This window comes from Miniopterus natalensis, chromosome 13, assembly GCF_054644295.1.
Source record: "Miniopterus natalensis isolate mMinNat1 chromosome 13, mMinNat1.hap1, whole genome shotgun sequence".
Classification (NCBI taxonomy): domain Eukaryota; kingdom Metazoa; phylum Chordata; class Mammalia; order Chiroptera; family Miniopteridae; genus Miniopterus; species Miniopterus natalensis.
The window spans coordinates 26,117,861-26,145,246 of NC_142093.1; the positions used below are offsets into that span (position 1 = coordinate 26,117,861).

General features: G+C 42.8%; 1 protein-coding gene across 13 annotated transcripts in view; it reads right to left on the bottom strand.

The window, feature by feature from the left end:
- The window catches only part of NRXN1 (neurexin 1), a 916,310-nt gene that overhangs the window by 329,432 nt on the left and 559,492 nt on the right, over nucleotides 1–27,386 (bottom strand). For 4 of the 13 annotated variants that reach the window (XM_087823554.1, XM_087823553.1, XM_087823552.1 and 1 more), the window contains exon 1: nucleotides 13,823–14,602. The exons of the other annotated variants lie outside the window; for them this stretch is intronic. In XM_087823554.1, coding sequence (XP_087679680.1) covers nucleotides 13,823–14,060 — 238 coding nt within the window. In that variant the 5' untranslated portion in view covers nucleotides 14,061–14,602. Of the gene's footprint in view, nucleotides 1–13,822; nucleotides 14,603–27,386 lie in introns of those variants that run through there. 13 annotated transcript variants of the gene reach the window in all.

Genomic DNA, 27,386 nt, shown 5'->3' on the forward strand with positions numbered 1-27,386 from the left:
TGACCGGTCAGGCCACTTAAAGTGACCAAGTCACATCACTCCCCCACCTGCAAAAGGGGGCAAAATCTAATTGTCCCCCAACATGTCCCCAACGACCAACAGGGCATTGGCTGGTTTCCTCCAGAGCCTGCAATGAAGGAAGAGCTGTGCCTGTCCAGCTCAACTGATGGTGAGGTGGAACCTCTGGGATGCGGTGGTAGAATCGAGAAGACATGGCTCTCCCCTCTCCTGCTGGCTGCTCTAGGACCCTTGGAAGGCGCCCACGGTGTTTGGAGGGAACAGGAGACAGGCAGGTTACATTTTAAAGCCAAAAACAGCATGCTGGATTTGAAGGCCCTTTCAGGCCCTGTGTCCCCTTTTAGGTCCTGTGTCCTCTGGCAGACAGGAAGGCAGTGTCCTACTTCAAGCACAGGCACTGGATAAGCAGTTGTGGACTGACTGGTCTCTGCATTCTTGGCTCTCCCTGCAACAGTGATTTGCCAGCACAGTGTGCAAACACCCACATTCTGGTAATAACCTAAATATCTGCATATTGTGAATGGGGAGGCTGAATGAAAGAAATTGTGGGCAAACAGATGTCAGCTCGCTGCCTCTTTCTCCTTTATCATTTTCTCTTAGCGGTGAGGGTATCGGGCATCCAAATGGCAAGGGGTGGATGATGCCCTGCCCTCGAGGGCAGGGCTTGGGGAACTTTTTTCTCTCTATGTGTATCTGTCCGTCACTCAAGAATGTGCCCCTCTCTGGCAGCTCCACACCAGCGTCTAGTAAACACAACATTATGTTTTACAGCTGAACTAAGAATCAGGTCTCTTCTATGCTGTTTTTCCCCAAGGCTGGAAAAAAATACATTGCTTGATGGTTGCATATCTAAAAAAGTACAAGCACACACACACACTCACTCATTCGGGGCTCAGACCCAACTGCCTGGGAGGATCAAGAAAAACTGAATTTGCAATCATTCCACTGTTAAAAATAAAGACACAAGTAGAAGAAGATGGTGTTTCTGCTCATGTTATTTGCTCGTGTTAATATTGCATTTTACCTCTCCGTGTACCACACACCCATGTTTCAAAGTTTCTCTGAAGGCTCGCCTCCTTCCTGAAGCTTTTAATTGACTCCCTTGCTGGAAATTGTTTCTCTGATTGTTTCTCTAAACACCTACAATGCCACAGTGCACACGTCAGACATGTTCTTTGGGACCCTGTTTCTCGAATGGCAGGCACTCAATTTGAAGGGTCTCCAGATTCTCCAAAGCACTAGGAAGTGCATGACTACAGGAGGTGGGACCTAAACTCACTTGTCATACGCCTCAGAGGAGCCAGGCAACGCTTTCTTCAAGACCATTCTTCACCATTATGTGTTATCTAGAGAATCATCTTCATCTAGGGAAAAACCCAAACCACATGATTCCATAGATTAAAGTTGCTGCTGGTACTCATATACTACAATAAGTAGACCTTGGGGGAGGGCCAATAACTTTAATTTTCAAACCATCATGAAATTTTGCCTACTACATGCTTCCTAAGAGAGCTTCTTTATAGAAAAAAAAGGTGGGGGAAAATCATGTGTGGATATTAAGTTCCTGTTAAAAACATTCAATTATGTCATGAAATTGGCTATCTTTTAAAAATGAGTGATTAAATTACAATTGTTAGGCATTTTCATTTGATTTAGTACTATAAAGTGCTTATATTCTATTTGAGTGCTAGACTCTTAGCATTTGGCTATGGCATTAAAGTGGCCACAGTAAAATGAGTGGCACAGCTATTCTGGGCCAGGAAATACTGTTTCTCTTACCGAAACAGTATTTGTTAGCATTTGTTGACATTTTCAGAGGCTGATTAGGCAAAAAAAAACAAAAGGCGGAAACATTTTCTTAATTCTCTCCTGATCATCAATGGTCTCTCTTCTGACACCTAATCTTAAAAAGTTCTAATGTAAATTCCAAAAGAATTTCCTAAAACAAAACAAAGTCCAACATAAAGATGCATCAATAGCATGGGCAGGTCAGCCCTGGCGCAGGTTTCCTGGTTTAACTCTCCCTTGAACAGAAGGCAGAAAAATTGTTAGTTTTCTGTTTAATTCCTCTTGTTCATATTTGTGTCATTCTTTTTTGGGTGAATCAAATACCAGGAAAGGATTTCAGTTTCAACCCCTTGTTTTTGCTTAAGGAATCTACCAAATCAACCTAACGTGATGAGAGGACAGTCTGTTTTAAAAGATTCTGAGGATAGTTGTTTTTAATAACCTCAATCCTTCCTGATTTTTTTCCTCAGTGGAGTCCAGAGCAGGGAAGACCTACTGCTGAAGACAGGTCACTATTATTTGAGGAGCAGTGGCCATTCATTGGGCCTCGTGCCATATGATTTCATAAAGTATGTAGTCTTCACAACAACCCTATGCAGTAGATATCATAGGCCTATTTTACTCTTGAGGAAACTGAGGCTCCCAGAGGTTTAGAAACTTGCCCAAAGCCAGTTAGGGGATTCAATGAAATCTAAAAGATTAGTCTTTTTTATAGCTGCATAGTATTCCACTGTGTAAACGTCCCACGGCTTTTTCAGCCACTCATCTACTGATGGGCACTTGGGCCGTTTCCAGATCTTGGCTATTGTAAATAATGCTGCTATGAACACAGTAGTGCATACATTCTTTGGGTTGGATCTCTTACCCTTTGAGACACATGGAGGGTCTGGGAGATTATTGTGCAAAGAGAAATAAGCCAGCTAGAGAAAAACAAATATAACATGTTCTCACTTATATGTGGAATCTAATGAACAAAATAAACTGATGAATAAAAAGCATGAAAACACAGAACAGACTGACAAATCTCTGAGAGACGGGGTGGGGGAGAAGAGATTAACCAAAGAACTTAAATATATATCACCCATGGACTCAGACGATAGTGTGGAGAAGGCCTGGGGTGGGGCAGGAACCTGGTGGAGGGGGTCAATGGGGGAGGGAAGTGGAAACATCTGTAATACTCTCAACAATAAGATAAAAAAATAAAAATAATAAAAAATAAAAGAGTAATCCTTTATCGCACTAGGAAATTCCTAGAATTTCTGTGATGTTAATGTAAGTGAAACGAATATAATGCCAGTCAATAAGCTGAAACAAAAACTCCAGTGTTAAATTAGAGAAACAAAAGAATCTTGAAGAAAACTGTAGCTAGGAGGCTCAAACTTTAAAGCATTTACCATCCTTTCTGAATCATGCTCAACTCAGAGTCTAATTAGAATCGAGTGGAAGAAATGCTTAAATTCATTGTGTAGTCATATAATACCATGCATATGTAACCAACAGAATTTGTTTTTCTAAGTCTTCAAGGTTTCATAATTAAGAAGCCATAATTAAAATTAGGATAAATACTTAAAGTAGTTTATTAATTGTCGGTCTTTTCTTTATACCCTGCCTTCAGAACTATACAATTGTTTTAACTGTTTACAGAGGGATTCCTTTCATCTCCTGAGAATATAATCACATAATCAGATACATTGCCACTGTTCCCTTTTAATTGTAAATCATGGCTGTGCTTGCAAATTAGTCTTTTATCACAGGAGATCTATCAATTTGGTGGAGAATGTATTTACCAACTAGAAGGAAAGAAGTTAATAAACATGAACAAGCACCTTAAATCAATCACCCTGTGGATGTGCAGATTAATAAGTCAGTCAGGAGGCACAGAGAGGCCTCCCAACGCCCTACATAGTTAAGGAGCAAGATGCTTACAGACAAAATCGGAAGGTAAGGATGATGCACTGAACCTTCAGCAAAAAGACTGCATGGAAATTAAACCAAGTAAATCCAGATAGTCGTCCTTGGTTGGTCCTTTATGTACCCGGGTGATAAAAGCTGGAGAGAAAACAAAATACACCTTCAGTATAAACTATGTTGGTGGCCAGCATAGTGTCGGCTTAAGAGCATGAGCTTGGAAGTGAGCCTGCCTGAAATCCAGGCACCAGGACTTCAGTTCTGTGATCCTGTCATTTCTTAATGTCGCTGCCCCTTCACAGCCCTAGGTGCAGGACGGGAGATTACCATCGCCTACCTCCCAGAGTCCTGGGGATTAAATGAGCTCATGGTTTGCTGAGGGCTTCGAATAGTACCTGACATACAATAAGCACTAAGCGGTTCCTCCGTAAATAAATAACTTCATTGGCCATTTACGTTCTTTGTCTTTATCACTTTTTAATGGAAAGGATTAGTGAAATGCCCCTACACTATTTAAGTCACTTCCTTATTATCAGCCAACAGTTGAATTATTTCTTGTGTAAAAATAATTTGAATTTATATTTTCTGAAAGAGCAAAGTTTTATACTTCAAAATTAAATTACGGACACAGATGTTTTATTGCTGGCAAGTACAAATAGACTGCTATTATATATTTTAGTCTTTACAAAGGCACCCAGACAATCAGTACCTTGTGAATATACTAAAAAACAAGGCTTTTGTCTAAAGATGTTCAGCAGACCCATCAGCAGTGTTCTACTTTTAAATGAGGTATGGTAAGTTGTCCATAGCAGTATCAAAAACTCTATTATCTCACTTAGAAGACGTCCCAAGGAAAAAAATGAGTGGAAAAATGAAGTACATTATTTGCATATTTAACAGCATGTCCAATTAACCACTCTGCTGACAGAGATTAATTTAATATTCATTTTATCCCAGCATATGCTAATACTTTGATAGCAGACATGAAAAGTAACCGATACAGCACATCGCAATTTTTAAGTGTGGACTTCAAGGAAGGGAAGCTGACAGTGTTGAGCAAAGTTTCATTACTCATCTTCAGAAAGACTTAATCTCAAAATGATCAGTTTTCAATAAGTATGTAAGCATAAGGAGTCCATTATGGCAAGATTTTCAGGAATCGATATGAAATATTCAATAAGTAGACTACTAAATAACACTCTGCAAAACAAATAGAAAGTTCAGTTTCTGTAATACACCTTTTGGGCAAACATTCCCGAGGTATTTAAATTATTCATGCTCCAGTATTATTTCTCCACAACAGATTGTAACATATTTGCTAATTGAAAGGGATAATTGCATATAAAATGCCATGGATATGAACTAGAGTGTTAATCAGATTTAACAGTCAAAATCTTGAAAAACGTGAAAAGAAGTTCATCAGGAGAACTACACACTTCTTTAAAACATCACTCTGCTGCCGAAATAACAGTGCTAACCGGACAGTGTTAGAGTAGCAGGATGCTGAGCTTCCAGATTTGCCCTCAGTGTGCTTTTTAGAACACATCACAATCACTCATAGTGATGTGCTTTCTGCTGCGTAACTATCCATGCTTTAGATAATTCTATCTTAATGTTAAAAATTAGAGATTTCAGAATCCAAAATCATCTAAGTTTTAAGAGGCATGAAAAAGACCACTTCTCACAGACTGACATTTTTCTATAATGGTGGGGAGGACAGGAAGACCTCAACCAAAGAATATATACGCATATATACAGAGCCCATGCACACAGACCGCAGGGTGGCGATGGCCTGGGGTGGGCAGGGGCTGGGTGGAGGACGGCAAAACTGGGGGAAATGTATTTGTAATACTGTCAACAATAAATTAAAAATAAATGAATTAGTTTAACTTAATTTAAACAAACAAAAACACCACTTCTCTTTACCACCTCTGAATACTGTAGTTATCCAGAAAAATATGTCACGATGGCCACATGGTAACTAATAGCTAAGACAGGCTGAACCCCATAAATAATTACATGTACTGACGTTAGTCCAATAGCAACCCAGATAATCCAAACAACTGTGCAGCAGGAGCGATGCCCAGGTCAGTAAATGTCACTGCCTTCTATTTTACCACATATTAAAAATCACGCCCTTAATCTTTACTTTAAAGTTTTGTTTCTTTCTAGTTGCTTATTTTCAGAGATAGATTACAAAACTTTTTCTCATCAATTTATTTATATAAAAATGTATGAAATGTGTACATGGGCATAAAGTCTATAACCTTGTATAAAAATGTGGGGTTACATTACCTAATACACTTAAACTGGAGATCCCATAGCCAAAAATTCTAATAGTATTCTAGATTGCACAATAAAAGTGGCTATAAGATTCATAGAAGCTTCATGTAAACTTAGTATGTACACAGCCACACATCTCAGAAATATGCTGGAGAGAAACACCTTCTGACACAACCTCAGTTCCGGTTCACAAATCCCACAGATAATAAATTCACACTATCAACACAGCAGGTTCTTTCTAACTGCCTGCATACTTGGTGATTAAAAGGAAGTTTATCCAAGAATCATCAAATTTTAGTCATAAAGTTTTATTATATTTGTTATTATTTGATTAATAATTTTTATCACTGCCTGAGTACAACACTATAAGTTAAATTTGAAAATGGCCCTCATTTATTAATCTACCCCCCTTTCCTACTCAGTTTTCTGTTAAGTATCAAAATGTAATATTAACTAAAATTTATTCCACTAGAATAAAGATACAAATTTCACATCAATATTCATTTGAAATTCTTCATAATTATGAATTAGCTACCATTTCTGGTCAATTTTATTCTTAATAAATAAATAAATAACCTTTTCTTTTTTTTCTTTTTGACAAGTGAACTGGGAAATGATGACACTGGGACAAAATTCAGGATGTCTAAATTGAAATTAAGTATTCTTTTTAAAACCTTGCCTCTTACATACTGTAGTGGAAAAGCAAAAGGACTGCGGCTACTTATTAATTAAGTGACCCTGGCAGAATCATCGCCTCTCTAAATGTTTCCTTGTCAGCAAAAAGGTGATCATAAGCCCTGCCAGGGTTACTGTGATGATTAAATGAGACACTTTACGTGAGGGCTCTGTGGAAATACACGCTTGAAATATAGCTGTTTTTACTAAGTTCTGTCAAAAGCTTGAGGGAATTCATTGTTATATGATCAACACTAAAAAAATCTTGCACCTTGTGAGAGAATGGAATATTTAAAAGACTATTACCACTTTCCATGTGGAGAGAGATTCTGCACCCTACACAGACCAAAAAGGATGGGGCGAAAGGCCAAGTAAAGGAAGCAGGTGCTTTTCTCTGAGACATTCCTCAGGACCTCAGTCGACAGGCAAGCGCTAGGCAGGTACCCTAAGCCTGACCCGCACACTAGGACTCTCGGGCACCTAAGTAAACTGCCTCTAACTAATGACGGGGACAACTAGATGGCTTAAGGGACCCGAATACCGTCTTTGCTAAAATAGCTCGAGCTACAGTCTGTTTATTATCAACAAGACTATGGGAAAGACAAAAAAGAATGTTAGAATTTAAAGAGATCCTATTATTAAAGGAATCTTCGAACTCCAACTTGGAAATGATCTTAGTCCAATTAAAAACAACAACACACGTTCAAATTACAAAACAATATAAAAAGCCATGCTCAACATTATTGAGAACATTAACAATTCAGAAACTGTGTCTTTCATTAAAAACCACTAAGCACGCAGCGCAGTGTAAATGAGGCATTGATGGCTGGCTATGGTGCTGAACAAAGCAGAGATGGTTCTAAGTTGCTCTATTTATTCTCTTCGCAAAGACCAAGGTTCTAATCCCCGTTAATCATCTAAGAGAACTGCCTTAGTTTACACAGTGTGCAGGGGGAACTGTGGCTGAGTTAGCACAGCCCCCGCCCCCGACCGGAGCACAGGCTTCCTGGAAGAGCATTCTGAATGGAGAAGATGGGTTCCAAGACACGGGCTCTACTTCCAACTCCGCTGCGAATTAGCTGTGACTCTATGAGTTCAGTTCACTTAAATGATTGAGTGCTGTGTTCACATGTATACAATGAGAGGAATGTGCTCCTCAAATTTTTAGAGCTAAGTTCTATCTGGGAACTGATGTTCAAAGCTGTACATGAATTCCAGAAGTCACACAGTTAACAACTGGCTGAATTAGAACTAAACTCAGGTCTCCAGATTTCAAGGTCTGTTCTTTTTTTTCTACATGGGTCTTCTCTCTGAAATCTCTTTTTTAAATTTTTATTTTATCATTTAAGAACTGTTAACATGAGATCTACCCTCTTAACAATTTTTAAAGTGTATATAGAGTATTATTAATTATAAACACAACATTGTGCAGCAGATTTACAGAACTTAATCATCTTGTATAATTGAAACTTTAAACTCCATTGACTATCAACTTATTTCCCCTTTTCTCCTGCCTCTGGCAACCACCATCCCCCTCCCTGATTCTGTGAGTTTGACTGCTTTAGATACCTCATGTAAGTGGAATCATGTAGAATTTGTGTTGCTGTGACTGGCTTATTTCCCTCAGGATATTGGATATTGTCCTCAAGGTTTACTCATGTTATCGCAGACTGCAGAATATTCTTCTTTTTTAAGATTGATTAATAACCCATTGTATGTATATAGTATATTCATTTTATCCATTTAATCAAAACCACAGGAAGGTATCACCTCACACCTATTAGAATGGCTATTATCAAAACTACGAGTTTTGATGAGTATGTGGAGAAACTGGAACCCTTGTGATATTGTGAACAGAAAACGGTGCAGTCACTCTGAAGAACAGCATAGGAGTTCCTCAAAAAATTTTAAAAAATTGAAATCAGGATTTTGAAGAGATAATAGTTCATGGTAGCACTCTTGGGAGAAGTCAAGATGTGGAAACAATCTAAAAATCTATTTTTTTAAACAAACATTTATTAAGGGCCTATTATAGTCTGGGCACTTGTCAAATTCATGGCCTCACTAATTTTTCACTAGATGTAATTCAGTGTATTTTCATTTTATAGACTGAGAAAACAATCTTAGTGGGGATAAGTAGCTTAGTAAATTTACACAATGTAGGTGGCAGTGGTCAAATTTTCACACAGATATGTTTCTGAAAATTATCTAGATATGTTTCTGAAAATTCACTAGACCAAGCTGCCTCGATTATTTAGACATTAGTGTAAGTTTAAGTCAGTGAATCACCTGTCATAAGTACATTTGCAGAACAAACCTTACCTCTATTTGAAAAACAAGAGACTATATTTTCTTAGAGGACATACATGCAGCAACGTAGTAGAAAGCAATTGTGCAAGGAGAGCTTATAGAGCATTGATATTAAAAGACAATATTAAATGATCCAGATAAAATTCACTGTGCTGATGTTTTTATCAGATCACTTCATGTTGAGTCCCAGATGACTGCCACATATACATACATAAGATTTATCTTTTTTGTTTTAAAAGAGCAAGTTTTGTTTGTTTGTTTAAAGATTAACTCTTTCCATCAATAGCTTGGACTTTTAGAACTAAACTGTAAACTTTTTTGATGGTCATGCCTTCAGTATCTTGGCTCCTCCTCTCTCACCTTTATTCCCATTATCCCACTGTTATTTGGCCTTCCATGGTACCTGGTGCACAAAAACAAAACCGTGCACATATTCTATATCTACCGAATAAATGAGCGGACAATCTGAGGAATAAGTATACTAAATTTGGGGGGCTACCAAAAATTACCCCTGAATTTTGGATTAGTTGACCACGATTGATTCAAAGATACTTCCAGAAATATTAGCCGGCAATCTTGCCTAAAATTGCATCGCAGTGATGCACATTTTTGTCGAAGAAGCCAAAAAAGGAAGAGGTGTGGGGTAGGAATGTCTGTTTTAGCAGAATATTCATAGCCAAAAATATTCTGGGTCACACATATGAATTAGTTACACAAAAAAAGCTAAATTTTTCTTTAAAGTGGCAAAGTCAAATATATCGCGAAAGGTTTCGCTAACTCTCTTGGTTGCCAGACAAAAGAGCAAAGGGATCAGCTCTTTCAAACAGCAACCTCCTGCCTCTGAGAAAAACAAAAGACAAACCAAAATCTCCCCGCTGAATCAATGAAGTGATCCGTGGGACACCAGCAAGGGGCCATCGGCCTGTCTTACAGCATTCATTGTCAATACATGCTGGAAGCAAAATCCTCTGCCCTGCTCCTTGTGATCATTTCTACTCCAAGATATCAATCATTAAAGCACATGGAGGACCCTCCTAGTTCCAGTTTCAAAAGCTGTGAGCTCATGGAATTGCTTTGGGCTGTGGGCCAGGAAGCCTTGATTCTAATTCCTCTTTGACTCTGATTGGAGATTTGGCTTTTTTTTTTTTTTTTTTTGGTGCATCTATCGTATGCCTCAGTATCCCTATGAGGAAAATCCTCTTCACAACTCCCTCCAAAACACAGCACTCCTCTTAGAAGTTTAGTATGTGTACAAAAAGTGCCTCGGAATTAGAAATGCAAGATATTATTACCCTTATATAACAGCACTGGGCTACTTCAATTACAGTCCACACTTTTAAAATCTGTTAACATTCCCTTCTGGGAAAGGCCTTTTGCCCTTTAATAGTATAAGCTAATCATGGCAGTCTAATTTCCGGAGCTCATATTTGTGAGAGCAGAATGCCTGGCACTGGTGTGCTCAGTTCTGTGATGGCTTTCTCGTTCCTTTATCTCCTGAAATTACTGAGAGGCCCTGAGCTAATTTTCAAAACTATGCAGAGGTGCTTAGGAAAGCCGGGAGCAGAGACGGAACCTGAGAATTGCACTGACATCATTCCATGCTCCGCACACATGGCACATCACTAAATGAGCACACTGGTCTACTCCGGGCTCTTGCTGGCTTTAAGTAGCATTCTTAATTACAAGCAGGCTTGCTTTGTTATCATTTACAGTCACACAGTTCGCTGTGGGTTTAACTGGGAAAATATATTTTTTCTAGGGGGTATTTCCATCATTTATTTGTTTAAGTACATGCAAAATAAAATGAGATCTTGCAAAGCTCTCAAAACCTGCTTCTCATGTGCATTAAAAAAAAAAAAAAAAAATCCTCACCCTAATCTCTGCAACTGGGTCAGCTTGCAGAAAAGATGCTCTGGGTAGCCATGAGCGCTTTCAGCACCCTGCAATCCGTGTAAGTGACACCTCATAATAGTGCAAATGAAGCATGGCGTGATGAGAAAATGAAGAAGAATGAACCCGGATAGTCAGCCCTGCAGTTTTCACAACAGAGGGTGGGCTCATTTTATTCCCCCAAATACACCACACATGATTTTTTCTTTTACCCTTTCCAGCAGATGTATGCTTTCCCCATTGTGAGAAAAATGGCTCACGATTCCAAGAAATTCTGATACAAACAGGCTGGCTCATTTGTTCACCTACATATGCACACTTGCAATGGTCTCCAATTTTGAGACTACACCTGCCCTGATTTTCGGCTAGGAATTTATCATATTGCCATTCACCTCTGTGCTTCCCTTCACCCTCCTCTGTTAGGCTCAAAGATTATTTCCTTGTGGACCCTTAGCCTAATTAGCTGAGTACTGAAGGAGTTTACTGACCCAACAAATTCAACATCATCCCTCCTCGTTAGGCTTCTTTGAAACCACCACCCAGCCTGCCCTGCTCTCGGCCCCTCTGCCTCCCCGCCACCCTCACAGGCTTGCTTCAGCCTTAATGTCCCTTGATTGTATCCCAGCCAGAGTCAATTCCCCCTTTCAAGAGAGGAAGGAAGGAAGTGGGGAAAATGCACACAGGACTTTATTTGGCGGAGGTTGGTAAGTTTGCTACTCTGATTTTAAAGAAGAAAGAAAGAATCGGAAAGCTTCCCCCAAAAGTGTGTGTTAGGAGCATGGGGAGTTTCTTTGGAAGGGAAAGTTCCCTGACTCAAAAGAATGTCATCAACTGCTGCTCACACACAATTTCCTCTACCGTCCTTCTAGGCTTTCTCTTTTTCAATGACAGGTGCGCCTGGCTTTTCATTCACATGCGGAGACAATCACTCTATTCTGGAGGGAAAGAAATGTTTGTGGAGACCAGCAGACGGCGCCTGACCGGGCTGGAGCAGCAGCGGGAGGGGGAGAGGAGGGGCGGCTCTGCGGCAGGCTCCCCGGGCGCTCTGCTCTCCCCCTGGCCCCAGGCGCCCGCCCCAGGCAGCGCCACATCGCCCACCTCCCTGGGGAGAGGCAGGGCCAGAGCGAAGGAAAAGTGAATCTGTGCATGAGATTCTCAGCCAAGCCACTTCCACCGGTACCATTAGGCGCCCCACCCCCTCGCCTGCTGCCATCTAGCTCAGCGCACCCCCCCCACCCGTCTGCCCCACCTGTGCCCTCCCTTGCCGCCCTCCCCTGGGGCTCACACAATTCTGCACAAAGGCAGGGCGGTGGGTGAGACCTGCACCCAGGTAAGGGAGCAGCCCTGGGCTGCTGTGAGCAAGTGGTGAGGGCAGAGACTCTTGGCTGGTTCAGAGGGATCTAGCCTGGCGGCTGCTCTTGGCTAAGAAGCCCCAGTTTGGGGCATCACTTCTGTCTCCGTCCTAGCCGCTCAAAACTGGAGGGAGCCCTGGAGAGGGACCTGGGGGAAGGAAGGGCAGGGCCCCTAGGACCCACAGTGAGGCGGGTCTCCCTGCCGCTCCAGTGGAGTTGCTAAGGGGAGTCGTTCCCCCTGCCTTTAGGTGAGGCTGTAGCTTCTCATATCCAACCAGCATTGTCCCGGGTAGGAAGCCTGTCGCAGGGGAAGGGGCCATCCTGGCATAACCAGCGGGTGCTGGGGAGAGGAATTCCTTAGGAGCAGGGCATAGGGTCCAGGGCTGAACCAAGTCTGAAACGGGGAAGGGCCCTGCAAGGAAAGGAAGGGGGAGGGGTGGAATATAAGAAAGAGTGTCCACAACAACTTTTGCCCTGCTTTCTAAAGTAGTGGACTTTACACTGGGGCAGAAGATTGGGAGGGGGGAGAGGTTCACAAAAACAGTTTGATACTTTATCTACTGTCAGTTCAGGGAATCTGAAATCGACTTTTATCTGAAGATGAGAGGAGCCCGGCCTTACACTGCTGGCCACTCTGGAGAAAGAACCCGTCCCACCGAGGCTTCTCTTCACATTCTGCTCTTTACAAAAGAACCCAGGGGGAGGAGAATAGCTTCCCTTTGCTCTAAATTCTCCTCCTCCAAGCAGACCTCCTGACTTACACCAGCCAGCATTGGCCCATCTGCCCTCGCTGGGAAGCACTAAGCTTAAGAAAGAGAAAGCAGGGCATCCCTTACCCCAATAGCCCGAAGACATGACCCTCAGGGAGATGGGTTTGGGGAGCCAAGCCTCTGCTGTATTGAGAAAACAGCTCAGTCCGATCACCAAGAAAGATAAGTGAATATGTGTGTGGGGTTGGGGAAGAGGGGACGGTGTTCAGAGGTCTCGGTGGAGCCCCGTAGGGGCTGGCCAGCCTCAGTCACCCTCCCGCCTTTTCCATAGGGAGAGGCAGGGACAGACCCGGCGGCCTCCTGTTGAGCGGGTCCCGGGACCCAGGGCTTCAGTGCCGCCGCAGCCTGGGCACACTCTGGAGAAGGGGCAGCCTGGGGCCTCTCCTTCCCCGAGGCCCGGGAACGTGGGCGGGAGGGGGCCAGCACACGGCACAGACAAAAGGCTGCGCAGAGCCCTCCTTGCCCTGGCGCTGGGTCCCCCGGCTGAGCGCGGCCCCCGCAGCCACGTCCGGTGACCTTCTGGCTAGTAACGCCCCCTTCCCAGGGGGCCCAGGCGCCCAGCCACCGGGTCCTTCCATAGGTGCCCCGCGTCTCCCTCCAGCACCCCCACAGGACCGCCCCCACCCCTCACCACAAACGCACCGGGCGCCTTCCCCATCCCTCTTCCATTGTCTTCAAAGAGATTAGCGGCGCCCGCCGAGCACACCCCAATGCACCTCCCGTCCGCGAGCTCCCGTTTCTCCGGGCCTTAGGGGCCGAGAAGCGGGCGCGGGGTGGGTAGGGGGTAGCCAGGGAGCGACGCGGGAGAACTTGGCATCTCAGACCCACCGTGTCCGCCTCGCAAGGATGCCGGTGACCTGTAGATTGCAATAGGCACTGAATGATGCTTGCTGCTGCCATGGAAATGGTGGATGTGGTGCGCTCCCAGGCTGGACGCCCCCCACGCCACTCCTAGAAGGCCGCTGAGGGTGAGCGGGACAATCCAGAGCAGGGCCAGGCGCCCCCCCGCGCCGCCGGCCCCGGGCGCGCCCAGCTCGGCGCCGCACCGGAGCATCCTCTGGTACATGGCGGGGCGCCCGCCCAGGGGCCGCCACCGCGCGAGGCAAAGTTTGGGGCGCAGGGAGGGGAGAGGGCACGGGGGGGCGGGCGGCTCAGGGGGGGCTGCGGGGCGCCGCCTCACCGAGCCAGGGCGCCCATCCTCTCCCTCCTTCGGACAGTCTTCTCGGGGTCCTGGAGTCCGCCGTGCCTTGCACCCCAAAGAATCCCAAACATAGCCGAGGCGAATGCAGCCGACGGGGGGCTTGTCCGGAAAGGCGGCCCCCGGGAACAGCAAGTGCGGAGCGGGCGGCTGCGCCCAGGTTTCCAGGGCGCCCGGCGCTCCGGCGGTACTCCCAAAGAGTTTCGGCGGAGAGCGGAGCCGGGGGTGGGGGCCGGGACCGGTTGAAAGCGCCGCCCGGAGGGTCCTCACTTCTACATGACAGCCGTCCGCCGCGCCGCTAGGTAAATCCACTCAGCATCGTGCGCGGGCGCTCGGGAGCCCACTCGGCCGGCCCAGCCTCCTTCCCGGGGAGCAGCAGACCCCATGGGCTCCGCGCGCCCCTTCCCCGCGCCCAGCCCCGGCCCGCTGGGCAGCCGGCGCCAGCCCCCCGCGGGCAGCGCGCGGAGCAGGGGCGCGCATCGCCCGCTCCCCGCAGCCTCCGCTCCGCCGCCTCCCGCTCACGCCGCGCTCGGGGCTCGGGGCCGAGGGTGCGCCCTCATGAGCGAGCGGGGTGCACCGCGCAGGGGCGCCGAGGAAAAGCAGCCGGGGAGCGGAGGGCAAAGGGGAGGAAGCGGAGAACCGCCACGCGCCCGGCGAGCAGGGGCTCTATGCAAATCTGCAGTCTCCGAACAGCAAATCACCGACGCGGGGATGCACTGCGGAGGGCGAGCCTATGTGCGCGGGAGGCCGCCCCGCGCCCGCAGGCGTCCCGCGGCGCCGCGCTCAGGCGCGCCCGGCGCACCGAGGGGACACGTGCGCGGCGACGCTGGGGGCGCGGGGCGCGGCGCTCCCCTCCGCCGGGGGCTCCCCCCGACCGAATTACAGCGGCCGCCGGCGCCCTTCCCTACCCCTGTGGCTTAGATGCAACCAGCGTCCTGAGAGCTCCTAAAAGGGGAAGAATCTGGCTCTTTTTATTGGACCAAACTTGTTCTGCCAGGTATTCAAACCCAATCTGCTAAATATGGCCTGACACCCTCTACTCCAGCGTCAGCTCTGATGACCTGTTAATTACAGATATTACGGATAACAAAGAGCCCAGGTTCCCACTAACAATTCCATAGCTCACGAGGCAGTGGGAGTGCAGGGAACACGCAGGAGAGCACGGGAGGCTCCTGAGTGTGGCGGCCGAGGGACAAACAGAAAGGGGAAGAAGGAAGGAGGGAAAGGAGACAGGTGCGAAACAGGGCGGCAGAGGAGAGGAACAGGAGGGGGGACCAGCTTGCTTGTATTTCAGACTCTTTAGGGAGACTTAAGAGCCCACAAGATCTCCACAGAACCCAGCTGCAGTGATCTTTCATAATGGCAGAGTTCTGCCTTTCTCCCATCCTGCCTCAGTAGCAAAATAGCATCAAGAAACAAAAATTCCTAAATCCAGTGCCCCCAAGAAAGAGAGGACCTTGATGTCCTGTTGGGGAAGGGCAGTGCTTTTTAACTGGAATCTGAGCGCCCTGGATGAAAGACCAGCAAAGCCAGCACACATCAAAAAATCTAAAAAAGCTAGCAAGCACAGCAAGCGAACTTGGCAAGGAGAACCAGTCGCTGGGGGCTGGCCGTGGAGGTTTGAGATTATGGCTGAAACAGTCCTCCAGCTTTCAAAGGATGATAGAAACAATGACATGTCTAGTGACTGGACATTTTTTCTTTATTTCTATTTAAAGTGAAAAGGAAACAACTCAGAATAGGCACTACTTTCCAAAGGCTTCTCATCATCTATATAATCCCTTATATCAACAAATATATTGGGGAGGGGGAGTAATCCTAGGAGGATTTGGCTCAAATCAACCATTCACACAAGTGGCCATTTAGACTTCTATACTGTTTCATAGTCCACGCAGGGAGGCGACTCAGGGACTTCGGTGGTCACTCTGTAAGAGTGTCCAGGGGCCACCAAATCAAACCCGTAGCAATTCATCATCTCACATTCTTGCCAAACGTTTATGTCATTCTACTACAAAAGATAATTCTTCAGTTCACTAATGGAAATGGCTTGGCCATGCTAGAGAGCATGCTTTTATTTACTTGACTAAGCTGTTATCTCCCAAATTTCCCCAGCCGCTCAAAAACCAACAGGGCCCAAATCCTGCACCTTCCGCTGTGTCCTGTTGCCAGCCTCATCTCCAGGCCTTTCCTCTTCATTCTGTTATTTTTAGCATACGTGTCTTCACTCACCAGTCAAGGGTGGTGATTATTCATTTTTGCGATATCAAGTAAAGCTTCCAAAGGGAAGGAGAGGATAATCGCCCTGGCCGTATGGCTTGAGGACTCGAGGTTCGGATTCCGAATCTGATCTCTCACCGCGTTCGCAGGGCGAGAGCAGTGGGTTAGGAGGTCGGGAACCTGTGCTGCGTTCTTGGCACTGCCATTTACTGGTTGTCAGATTAGTTCCTTAGCCTCTCCCTGAGGCTCGCTGGCTTCCTTTATAAAATAGTCATGTTCCTATCTTTCCTAAGAATCCCACAGGGCAGGAAGCATATAATGCAATATTTAATGTGAGAGTGATTTAAAATATATCAAATGCTCCCCACAATTAAGGCGTTATGCCTTGCCTCCCATATAGGTCTAGCGTAACGAGCTGATTAGCCTGCACAGTTCATTCAGGTCCTTGCATCCCAGGGAAATGAAGAGTGCTGCATTGTCCTCCAATGCCCTCATGTGTAGTGTTAATCTGTCCCCCCTTCTCCAACTACAAGAATTCCTGAAGGGGAACAGAGTCCAGTCTTTCTTTTTACTCCCTCTAGTGCCTGGCGTATGTGAAATGTAAGTTAGTCCCTTAGAACATGCAGTTAATTCTCATTATTCCCCGCAGTTATGGTCTGTAACGTTGCCGTGAACACTGAATTAGCAAAACCTGAACAGTAACTCCAAGGAGTTAAGTTCATGCAGCCTCTGGTCACAACACTTTTATCCACTAATCAATATGTAACCTTGTTTTATGTGTTTTCCTGTTTAAAGACATCTTATTGAGTATATACTGTTGATTCATTAACATTGAACTCGCAGCTGACATCAATATAACTCAAGCCGGAATGAAGCTTATCTAATACCTGTTTTCTCCATGAGGCATGCCCCGGCCTTCTTCTGCCTAGGAATGCTAGCACTTCAGCATTATGGTTAGTGGCCATTTTAAACAGCAAAATCACCAACAAAAAGCACAAAAAAGTTTGAGAAACGTGCCACTAAATAGACCACAAAAAGGCCACTTGTTTATAATACAAGAGCTGAAACAACAAGGCAGAGTGTTGGGTTGTTTGACCTCAGCTAGGAACCTGGGTGTTGGGACTCAGATTTTTCGCCACTCGGTACATTTCTGTTAAAAACCAGCATAGTGCCATGAGTGTTGACTTGGGGGCCACACATTTCTTCATACTTTCTTTTGTATTATTTTTTGTTGATTTGAGAGAGAGATCAATTTGTTGTTCTACTTATTTATGCATCGATTGGGTGATTCTCGTATGTGCCCTGACCTGAGATCAAACCTGAATCCTTGGCATACTGATGTTCCAACTGCTAAGCTACCTGGCCAGGGCTCAGGGGTTACACAGTTCAGTGAGGAGATGAATTCATATCTGTAAATAATAAAGAATGACTGTATGTGTTATTCTCCTGATTAACAGGGAAGGATGGGTCTGGGATTTTGGAGAGTTATTTCTGTAAATTAAAGCCATAGAAATAGAATACTTGTAGAAGATTCTGATCAACCTTCTCAAGAGAATTCAGTGAAGAAGAGGCTCCCCTGTCTGTCTTATATTGTCTGGGACCTTGGGAGATAAAGACAGGGTTAGGGAAAGGATAGGCCAGAAATTTCAGTTTTACTAGAGTCTCAAGAGCTAAAAAAGAAGTATTTATTGCTTCCTTGAAAGAAGAAATTGTAGCTGTAGTGTTTCAGGCAGATGTCTAGGGCACCTTTGCAATACCTAGGAGGTTCTAGTGTGGATGCTGTGAGACCGATGCTGCAATATTTATTATAAATGGTTGTAATTTGGTGGAACAAGGAGCGACTCTGTACAGAGAGTGGAGAAAAGTCTTGTGAGTAAACACATGCCTAATGTGGGTGAAGCAAATAAAGCTTGTGCTTACTCTTTATGTCTTTTCAGCTGGCCAGTCCTTGTGGCTGGAACTGCACTATTTAAAGGAAACTGAGGCAGCATTTGACAAATTGTGAAGACTTGCTTGCAGGAGACATGGTGCCTGGCTCCCTGAAATATACTCTTAAATATTTCAGCATAGACAGTGGGATATAAATGTGTGCTAGTGTTATTCTGTATCCCAAGAGAGTCAGTTGCCTTCATCAGAAATTTATGCTCCAGTGTCTCGGCCAGAATTATAGAAGCCAGAGGTGGCTTCTAAAAGCCTTGAGCTATCATCATCTCCCATCATGATGTGGCTTTTCTAATTAATTATAATGTATGTTAGAAGTAGGTCATCATTGATGAAATAAATGACTTGTCATTTGGTGTAATGAAAGTTAGCAATGGGTTATCTATGTTGAAGTCATTAATATTCAAGTTATGTGGACTGGCCAAAATACCTTATAGACATGCTTTGATTCTACTAAATAGATTATGTAAATATAAGAGGCCTTTCACCCTTTACTATAAGGAATGGTGCATAACAATAGTAATAAGAACTAACATTTGTAACTGTACACTCTGAGAGATTTAAATGTATTAGTTCATTTAATCATCACCAAACCATGCGAAGTAGGTGCTATGAGTGACCCCTAACAGATCTTAGTCACCTAGTTGTGACAGATGATGAGCTGGATGCTGCCACTGAAATATGCCATCTTTGCTTCATGGAAACCTTTTCTGAAAGTCATTCTTCAGGCAACCAAAAAAACCAAGAGCTGGAACCTCATCGAATGGCCAGGACAGGCTACGCGATTTTGTGCCTCCTTAAATGTCTGATTCTGTAGCGTACGTTGGTCTGCATCTTACATTCACTATGACCTGGACTCGTAGAAATAATTGGCATAGTGGCCAACCCTCATTTTCCTCTAAGAACTGTGGTTACTGAGGCCTACTGATAGAACCTAATAGCTGTGCGTGGTCAACTGTCCTAGGTCCATTCACAGTTGATTTATGATGAAGAAGAAGGCAGGCAGCGTAAGTCAGACAATGGTGTTAAGAAATGGAAGAGAGTTTGAAAGCTGAGGGGATGAAACAAAGGAAATGGAAGGAGAGAGGAAAATGAATGAAGGGGGAGTGTGGGGAGAGATGGAAAAGGACAGGTCATTTCAAATGATTTTTTTCATATTCCAAAAATCAACCCTTCTGTCTCCAGAAACAGGATGGTTGTCAGGCAGACACTTTCAACCTTTTCGTGTTTTTCTTAAACATAATTGGACATTTTTACAGCTCAGTATTAAGCTTTTTAAATAAAAAAGTAGACACTAAAAAGCAGCAGAGGGGAAGTATATTGAAACCCACAGGCAGCACCAATCTTTTAAAAATTAAAAATGAGGAGAGTGTCAGTCCTGCATTTCGCATTTCTACCGGTGTCAGCACAAAGGAAAAGGCGAGCAGACCCCACAGATTCATCTACCTGCATTCAGAGCTGGGACTGACAGAGTATAGAGGGAGAGACTCAGAGGAGGGTGCCACTCATGAAGTTGTAAAGAGGAACCTCTGAGCCTGTTACCTTCTGGGTTACTGCAGGTCCTCAAGGGTATTCTGAGAAATGATCAGAATAGAAGGGCCAGAGTATTAATAGTAAAACAGGAAAAATAAAAAAACAAAATAAAAAATGAGAAATGCCAGAGCTAAAAGCATCCCTGGGGATTTTGTAGTACATTCTCAGATGATAAACTTAAGGCCTATGGAAGTAATAATGTTGCCGAAAAGTCAGATCTGGAAGTGTACTTCCACCTCCTGCCACCCAGGATCCGGTCAAAGACGTAGATTGGTGAATTCGGTCAATTTAGCTATTAACGTAGAACTGATATAACAAATGAGAGGAACTCATAGGAACCCAACATTAGCCAACATGATGCCCCATTCACTCAAATTAAATTAAAGCCTGGTTGTACAGGTTGACTTGAGAAACATGAATAGATTTATTTGATTAAGGTTAGCAGTGTTTAGCACTGCAGTATTTTCTGGTCTCTATCTTTCCTCTTATCTTATTTATGTAAAATGTCCATTTATGACACCTCCCTGCCTAAGCACCAAGGAAGCCTCATGGAGATTTCTCTATAACTACATCTTTAAGTGTTGTGGGCATTGTTTGGGCACCAACCAATCATATGCCATCTTTCAATCACTCTCATCTTATATTGTTTGTATAGTTATTTCAGCCAAATGGTGTTGCTTCCAAACTCTTATATAAGTTCATGCTCTTTTGATTTGAATGTGTTCATAATGCGACAAGTACCAGACTGTGAGTTTGAATCTGAGTTGACTGTTTTTATTCCTGTGACATTCAGTTAAATAGCCCCTCGTCCCAGTTTCCTCATCTGCAATGTGACTATAACACTACAGGTAATGAAACTGGAGCAGTCTCTAAAATACATTAAGCACTAACTATAAGTGATTGTTATCTATTCATATGTACCCATTTTAGGTAGGTGTTAAAGACGTAATGATACTGAGCTGGACTGTGATTTTTAATTCAGCCTAATTCTAAACACTCCCCGCTTAGTCTATCATCAAGTTTGGCCATCTCTCCAATAATTTCTTAGTTCAGCTTCTGCTTCTCTAAATCTGTGGTGCTCAAGCCTGAGTGTGCCTGAGGATCACTAGGCGGCTTATTAAATCATGGATTGCCTTGCTTTGGATTCGTGGATCCGTAGAAAGGCCTGATAATTTGCATTTCTCACAAGTTCCTGGGTGATGCTGATACTGCTTGCCCAGGGAAACCAGATTTTCAGAACCACTGCTCTATCTGAATGTCAAAGTCTTTGACCCGGGTTTTATTACCAATACAGGGAGGGCTTTCTAATTAAGCTCCTTACCAATGATCTCACTTCCTTTGCAGCCTACTCTATACATTTAACAGTGCTGTTCTCAGATCTCTTCTTTAAAGAATGTTTTAAATGCTTCAAGATGTCTACCATATAGACATACATGTCCTTACCTCACACCACACAACAATAAATTCCCTTTACTTGGAAAAAGCTATTTTTTTCCTCCCCACCTTTTACATTTGAGCCCCTCTGGTTAGTCTGGCCAGTGGCTAGGGGCAGGGACTCAGGAACCACACCAGGATTCTATTCTGACTCTACTAACTTGCTAACCATGTGGCCTTGAGCAGATTCTTTAACATCCATTTTTTTCTTCAGTAAAAGGAGTTGGTGTGGGGTCCTCGTGAAGATTAAGTGAATTGACATATATAAAACATTTAGAATAGTGTCTGGCACATAGTACATATGTATTAGCACTTAGCACTTATTATTTATTTTTAGAATTAATTATTCTTTCTCTTTTGGGCGGGAGAGGGGGATGGTATGGAGAAAAATCAGAATTGATAAGAATGCTTTCTTTCATATAAAACCTAATACTGACCATCCAAATAGTCAGTCATCATAAAAAAACCAAGAACACTCTTTCAGGTCTCGGTTAGCAGGCCTCCAGTCTGGCCAGCATCAGCCATAGAAAAGCTCAGTGCCCAGAACCGACAACCTGGGATCTGTCTGCCTGCATTCACCAGCACATTCTATCTCATACATGCCCATTACTGCAGGGGGGAAAAAAAAAAAAAAGAAAGAAAAGGAACATTGAGAATGAGAGGACAAGCATAAGGCAAGTTCGGGGTGATACAAAAACCAAGACATAATTTTCAAATTCCCTAGTAAATACAGATATTTAAACTGGGAACCAGAAATCATGCACGCACCATGAGTTCTACTCCGTGAATGCCTGTACACTCAGAGCATAAACCCACTTGATCTCTCTTTACAAATGTATGTTCTAGAGCCTACATTGTCCTTTGAATGTACTGACAGGGCCTTAATCATGAAATCTGAATCAAACCTCTAACCAGGTTGATCTGAGTCTATAATCTAATCCTCATTCAATTCAGGACAGACAGATTAGATTACACATTTTGTCAGAGCTCTATTTTGATGTTAGTGCTAGAGGTAAGTGAGTGGGACTGTCCCGCCGCAAAGCTCTGCCTCCGGGTGAAGCGCGGCCCTGCAGGGCGTGAGGGCCCTTCCAGACCAGCCTCGTGCTCCCTCCTGTTGCACCTGCATCTCAGCTTCTGCGTCTTCCCCTGAGAGCATCCCGGGCTCCGGCCACACCAACTTCTCTCTTCCCTAGACACACTATGCACCCCTCTCCTCTCTGCCATTGTCCACATGATTCCCTCTGGAAAAATGATCTTTTCTCCTCCCTCCCCCTCTTAATTCCCCTCATTAGTCTACCCAGTGTTAACATGGAAAATTTCCCGAGCTCCGCCAATTTATCGCTGCCCTCTCAAGTAGAAACCATTAACAAATATCTTTTAAAAATACCCAAGAAACGTAATAATGTATTCATATTGGAATTGTGTTGAAATAATCAAGTATCAAAGCAACTAGTTAAGTATATCTCCATGTTTAGGGGTTCCAAATAACCAACCAAACCAACAACCAAAAAAGGAAACAAATCCTCTTCAACTAATTCTTGCAGGTTTTTGCTTAGGACATTTAGTGCTTAAAACATAATAAATTTAGCCTGAACATTAATTTGAAGGCTAAATAAATTGGTTATGTTGAATAATGGAATTCTTTGTCATATTTTCCTGCTCAGACTATAAACAGATGTCTTTCTTTCCCATACTACGTAAAAGAAGAAAAAAACACACAATAAAAACACCAACCAAAGATGCTTACTGCCAACCTGAATTGCAGAACAAGCATTTATAGCAAACTTATAAATCTTTGGAAATAGGGTTCTATAATGGAAATATTGGCGCCATTTCAACTATAACCATTCAAATAATATCACTATAGCAGAACTTATAATCTAATATATTTGTTCTGGGATGGGCAAGGAAAGGTTGAGCTCTAGGTGTCAGAAAAACTTTCAGTGGCTCAATTCAAAAATGCGTGATCATTTCACATACTTCAAATCACTTAGAATATACCAAAATGGATATTATACTCCAAAGCATTTATTCTTAAAAAACAGATGATACAAATTTTTAGATTATATTTTGGATACTTGCATAAGAACTATATCACCTCTAAGGCATTTTGAAAAATCATTAATCAGTGGGTGGTGGTGTTTTTTATCTGTCTTCTTTTTCTTTCAAGAAAGAATTATTTTCCTCAGATTTTCTCTGGTCTATTACTGAGATGATTCCCCCAGAGAAGTGTGAGCTTATCTTGACAGGTGTTAGTAGGTCTGTAGACCTCTGTGGAATTGTTCCTGGTTGTGTTAAGGTTCAGTAGAAAGCATTATGTCTGCAAACTAACAGGCTTACCTTATTGTATTCTAAATAAAATAAACCATACAGTGAGTAGACTTCATCTACTAATGTCTTCTTAATGAAGCCTTCATTAAGCATATGGTGTGCTCTTCAATATTTAACACATGGTAGGTATTGAAACAAAGCATTTCTGATGACTTTTTAAATGCATACCCAATGATTGCTTCATATATTATTTTCCAATGAACTAGTTTACCCTTAGATTGCTTTAGCTACCTAATCAAAGAGATACAAAATCATTTCTTAGACTTAATATTTTATATCCAAATAGAGAGAAAAACAATAAATGTCTCACCTACCATTACCCTTAAATAATTTAAACTATATTTGCTTTTCTAATTTTTAAGGACAAAGAAAGCTTTTATCTTTCTGTGCAATGAAAATTTTACTCATTAACAAAATTTAGGAGCCAAATATTTAGAATGGAACTGTTTTGGCCCAATTCACAGTGTTTTGCTTTAAAATAATGCTACTACCTAGCACAGCAAACACCAGCTTAAATTGTAGTGAAAAAATGGAAACTTAAATGACCAATGGAAGAGTAACTGCAAACATAATCAATATTTCTTCATATTTGGCAATATTTTGATTTGTTATTTGTCAAAGAAAAAAATTCAAAGCATCTCGAAAAAAAAACCTGCTTACTTCCTAAAAATCACCAGTTTTGGAGAATTTGCTGTCCACTCCATCTCACATTTACAGCAACATACCAAAGAATGACAAGTAAGTCAATCTTCATGGCTACACTATGCCAAATTTATTTTAATTTTTCATATGTTTTTATTGATTTCAGAGAGAGAAAGGGAGAGGGAAAGAGCGATAGAAACATCAATGATGAGAGGATCACTGATCAGCTGCCTCTTGCACGCCCCTACTGGGGATCGAGCCCTCAACCAGGGCATGTGCCCTGACTAGGAACCCAACCGTGACCTCCTGGTTCATAGGTCGACACTCAACCACTGAGCCACACCTGCCAGGCACTATGCCAAATTTTTAACTTCTCATTTCAGGCTCCCATGTAAATAATCTCCCACTTTGGTATAATCAGTGTTGTCCAATCCAGACTTGAAGATCTTATCAGACGTGTATTTTACTATTATTATTTAAATTTACTCATTTCAACTATTATTTGCTGCCAGGCCTTACAGAGGAAAGACAAGAGACATGGTGGAAGAACAGCAGAGGTGGGTCTTCCCTCCTTCGGGAGTAGCAGCCAGAAACAGGACAAAAGCAATGGATCATGAAGAAAAGCAATTTCCTACTTGAGGGATTAGACAGTACTCTCTTTTGTACTGTTAAATCAAAGTTTTAGTTATTTCTTCAAGTAGTACTGATATTTTTCCATTTACATAAATAGTCTCTAGAGAAACTGCAAGAGGCCCCCAAACGCATACCCTCTCAGCCACCCAATGGAAGAGATTATTTTTTTAAACTCTTCTTGATGCTGTACTGCTCTGAGCTACCCTTTATAAAGCATGGGAAAACACACAACTAAACTAAAGCAAAAGGTAATTTGCTCAGCAAGGAAAACTTTGGGCGGATATGGGAGACTTTTTTCTTTCTTTTTTTAGGAAAAATATAGGTGATTTTTATTTTGAAGCAGCTCACATTTGCTAGCATCAGAAAACTGAAAACGATGTAAATTTCAGCAAACGTCTGCTTTGCCTTTTAGCTTCACAAGGATATTAACCGCCGCCCTCAGTCATTATCACGTTCAGATTAGAGAAAACCCGCCGCGTAAACCTGTGCTCTGGAATATCAGTGTGAAAATCCTAATCTACTTAAAGAGCATTTACATTCAAGGAGGAGGAAACCGCACTCTCAAATAATAAACGTAAATAATAGTTATGTGTACAAAATGTGGAGAAGGAAAATCATGAGCTGCTTTTCACAGCCCATTTTTTAGAGGCTGATTTGCTTACGTCACTCGTGTTTAAGGAAGTTGCACATTTTTTATGCTGAAGACTATCATGTCATATAATTAAGAACAAAAAGTCGCCATTTCTCAATAATAAGGTTGTGACAAAATTTTATAATTTATTTCAACTTATTCCTCAGCTGTCTGGTTTTATCTGTCTAGAGCCCTTCCCTTGACACTGTCAACTGATACCTGAGCTTCAGAGTAGTTGATTAGTGGATAAAGCTTCAACTTTTATCTTAATTGTCTTTTTTTTTTCCAGTTTGCCAAAATAGTGATGATATTAAGGCATTTTTAACTCAAAAGCCTATAGAGACATTGAGAGCAAGGAAGCCAGTATATTACCATAGGAAATATTTCCTGTTGCACACATAATTGGAGTAATAGTTTCTAAATTTGGTGGATAATCTATTGCACAAACTAGGACATTTATTGTTTTGTGAAAATTAAAGAGAATAAGGAACTATACACAGGAACCAAATTAGAAGAGTACAGATCTGTAATGCAGAAGAATGAAATTCGACTGTTACAACCAAATAACCTTAGAAGAAAGTTGAAGTTGTTCAGTATGGCTGAGATAAGCAGGCTTTGGAGAAATGATTGATATGATTCTCACCCAACGTAAATTCCTCAACCCAATAATAAAACAATAAAAAAGGTTAGCTGAGCAAATGAAGTTTGAATCCACTGGGTTTCCAAGACTGGGAATTAGAAATCAAGAGCCGGATTGCTGACAGGTCAAAGAATGGAAACTTTGTTGTGATTTCCCAGATAAAATAGTATAAAAATGATATGATTTGTAAAAAGACTCAGAGCTGGCACTAAAGAATCCAGTAACTTCCCGTGACTTACTAGATGACACACACACACACACACACACACACACACACACACACACACCCCAAGAAGCACTATAAAAATCAGTGATTGCTCAATTCTAGTTTATCTGGGGGAGGAGCAGCCCAGTCCTTGGTTCATAGGTCAAGCTATCAATATAGAAAGGCAGTTGTGACAGATACTTCTGGTTTTGTACTCAATATATATTCTGCCATTTCCCTGGGAAATTGAACCAATTTTTTTTTTTTTTGGAGGAAGGACAAATAAAGTGCTTAGGGTGACTAAATGCCCCACTAAAAATACTTCATTTCCCAAACTTCCTTAGAGTCAGAGTGCCCTTGTGACCCAGTTAATCTTGAGAAAATGTTAATGGAAGTCACTGGAAAGGTTATTTTAAAGAGGCAGATTTGGAGAGCATCAACCTTTTGCCTTTTTGCTACAAAACCTTAATCTTCCTGCCCGAAATGCAGTCGATGTGGATGGGAGATACCCTTCTGAGGCTACAAGTCCAAACTCACATTCTATGGATGGAGAAGCAAGAAGGCAGAACAGCCTAAATATCTCATGGACTCCTGAAGCAGTTACGGTAGCCCCCTATCATCTACCTCTAGACTTCTTATTAAATTTGAAAAGTAAACTCTTTTCTTTTTAACCTAATGTCAGTCAGGTTATTAGTCTTTGGAAGCTAAATGCATACCTAATATGTAAGTAATTTCTTGGAAGGATGATTGCCCAGCTGAGTAAGTGAGCCACTCTGCGCTCTGGGGAGATGTTTATCCTTCAGGAAAGTGGATAACATATTGCCCCAGAACTGAGATTTTAAAGTCAGGATATGCCTTGGGTTCCTTCAGAACCACATGCATTTAACAACGTTAGGTCAGTGGTTTTAATAAAGGAGTCCCATTTAAAGATGACAATTGGGAAATGAGGCTAGCCAAGGCCGTTGAACAAGAAGAAAATGCCACTAA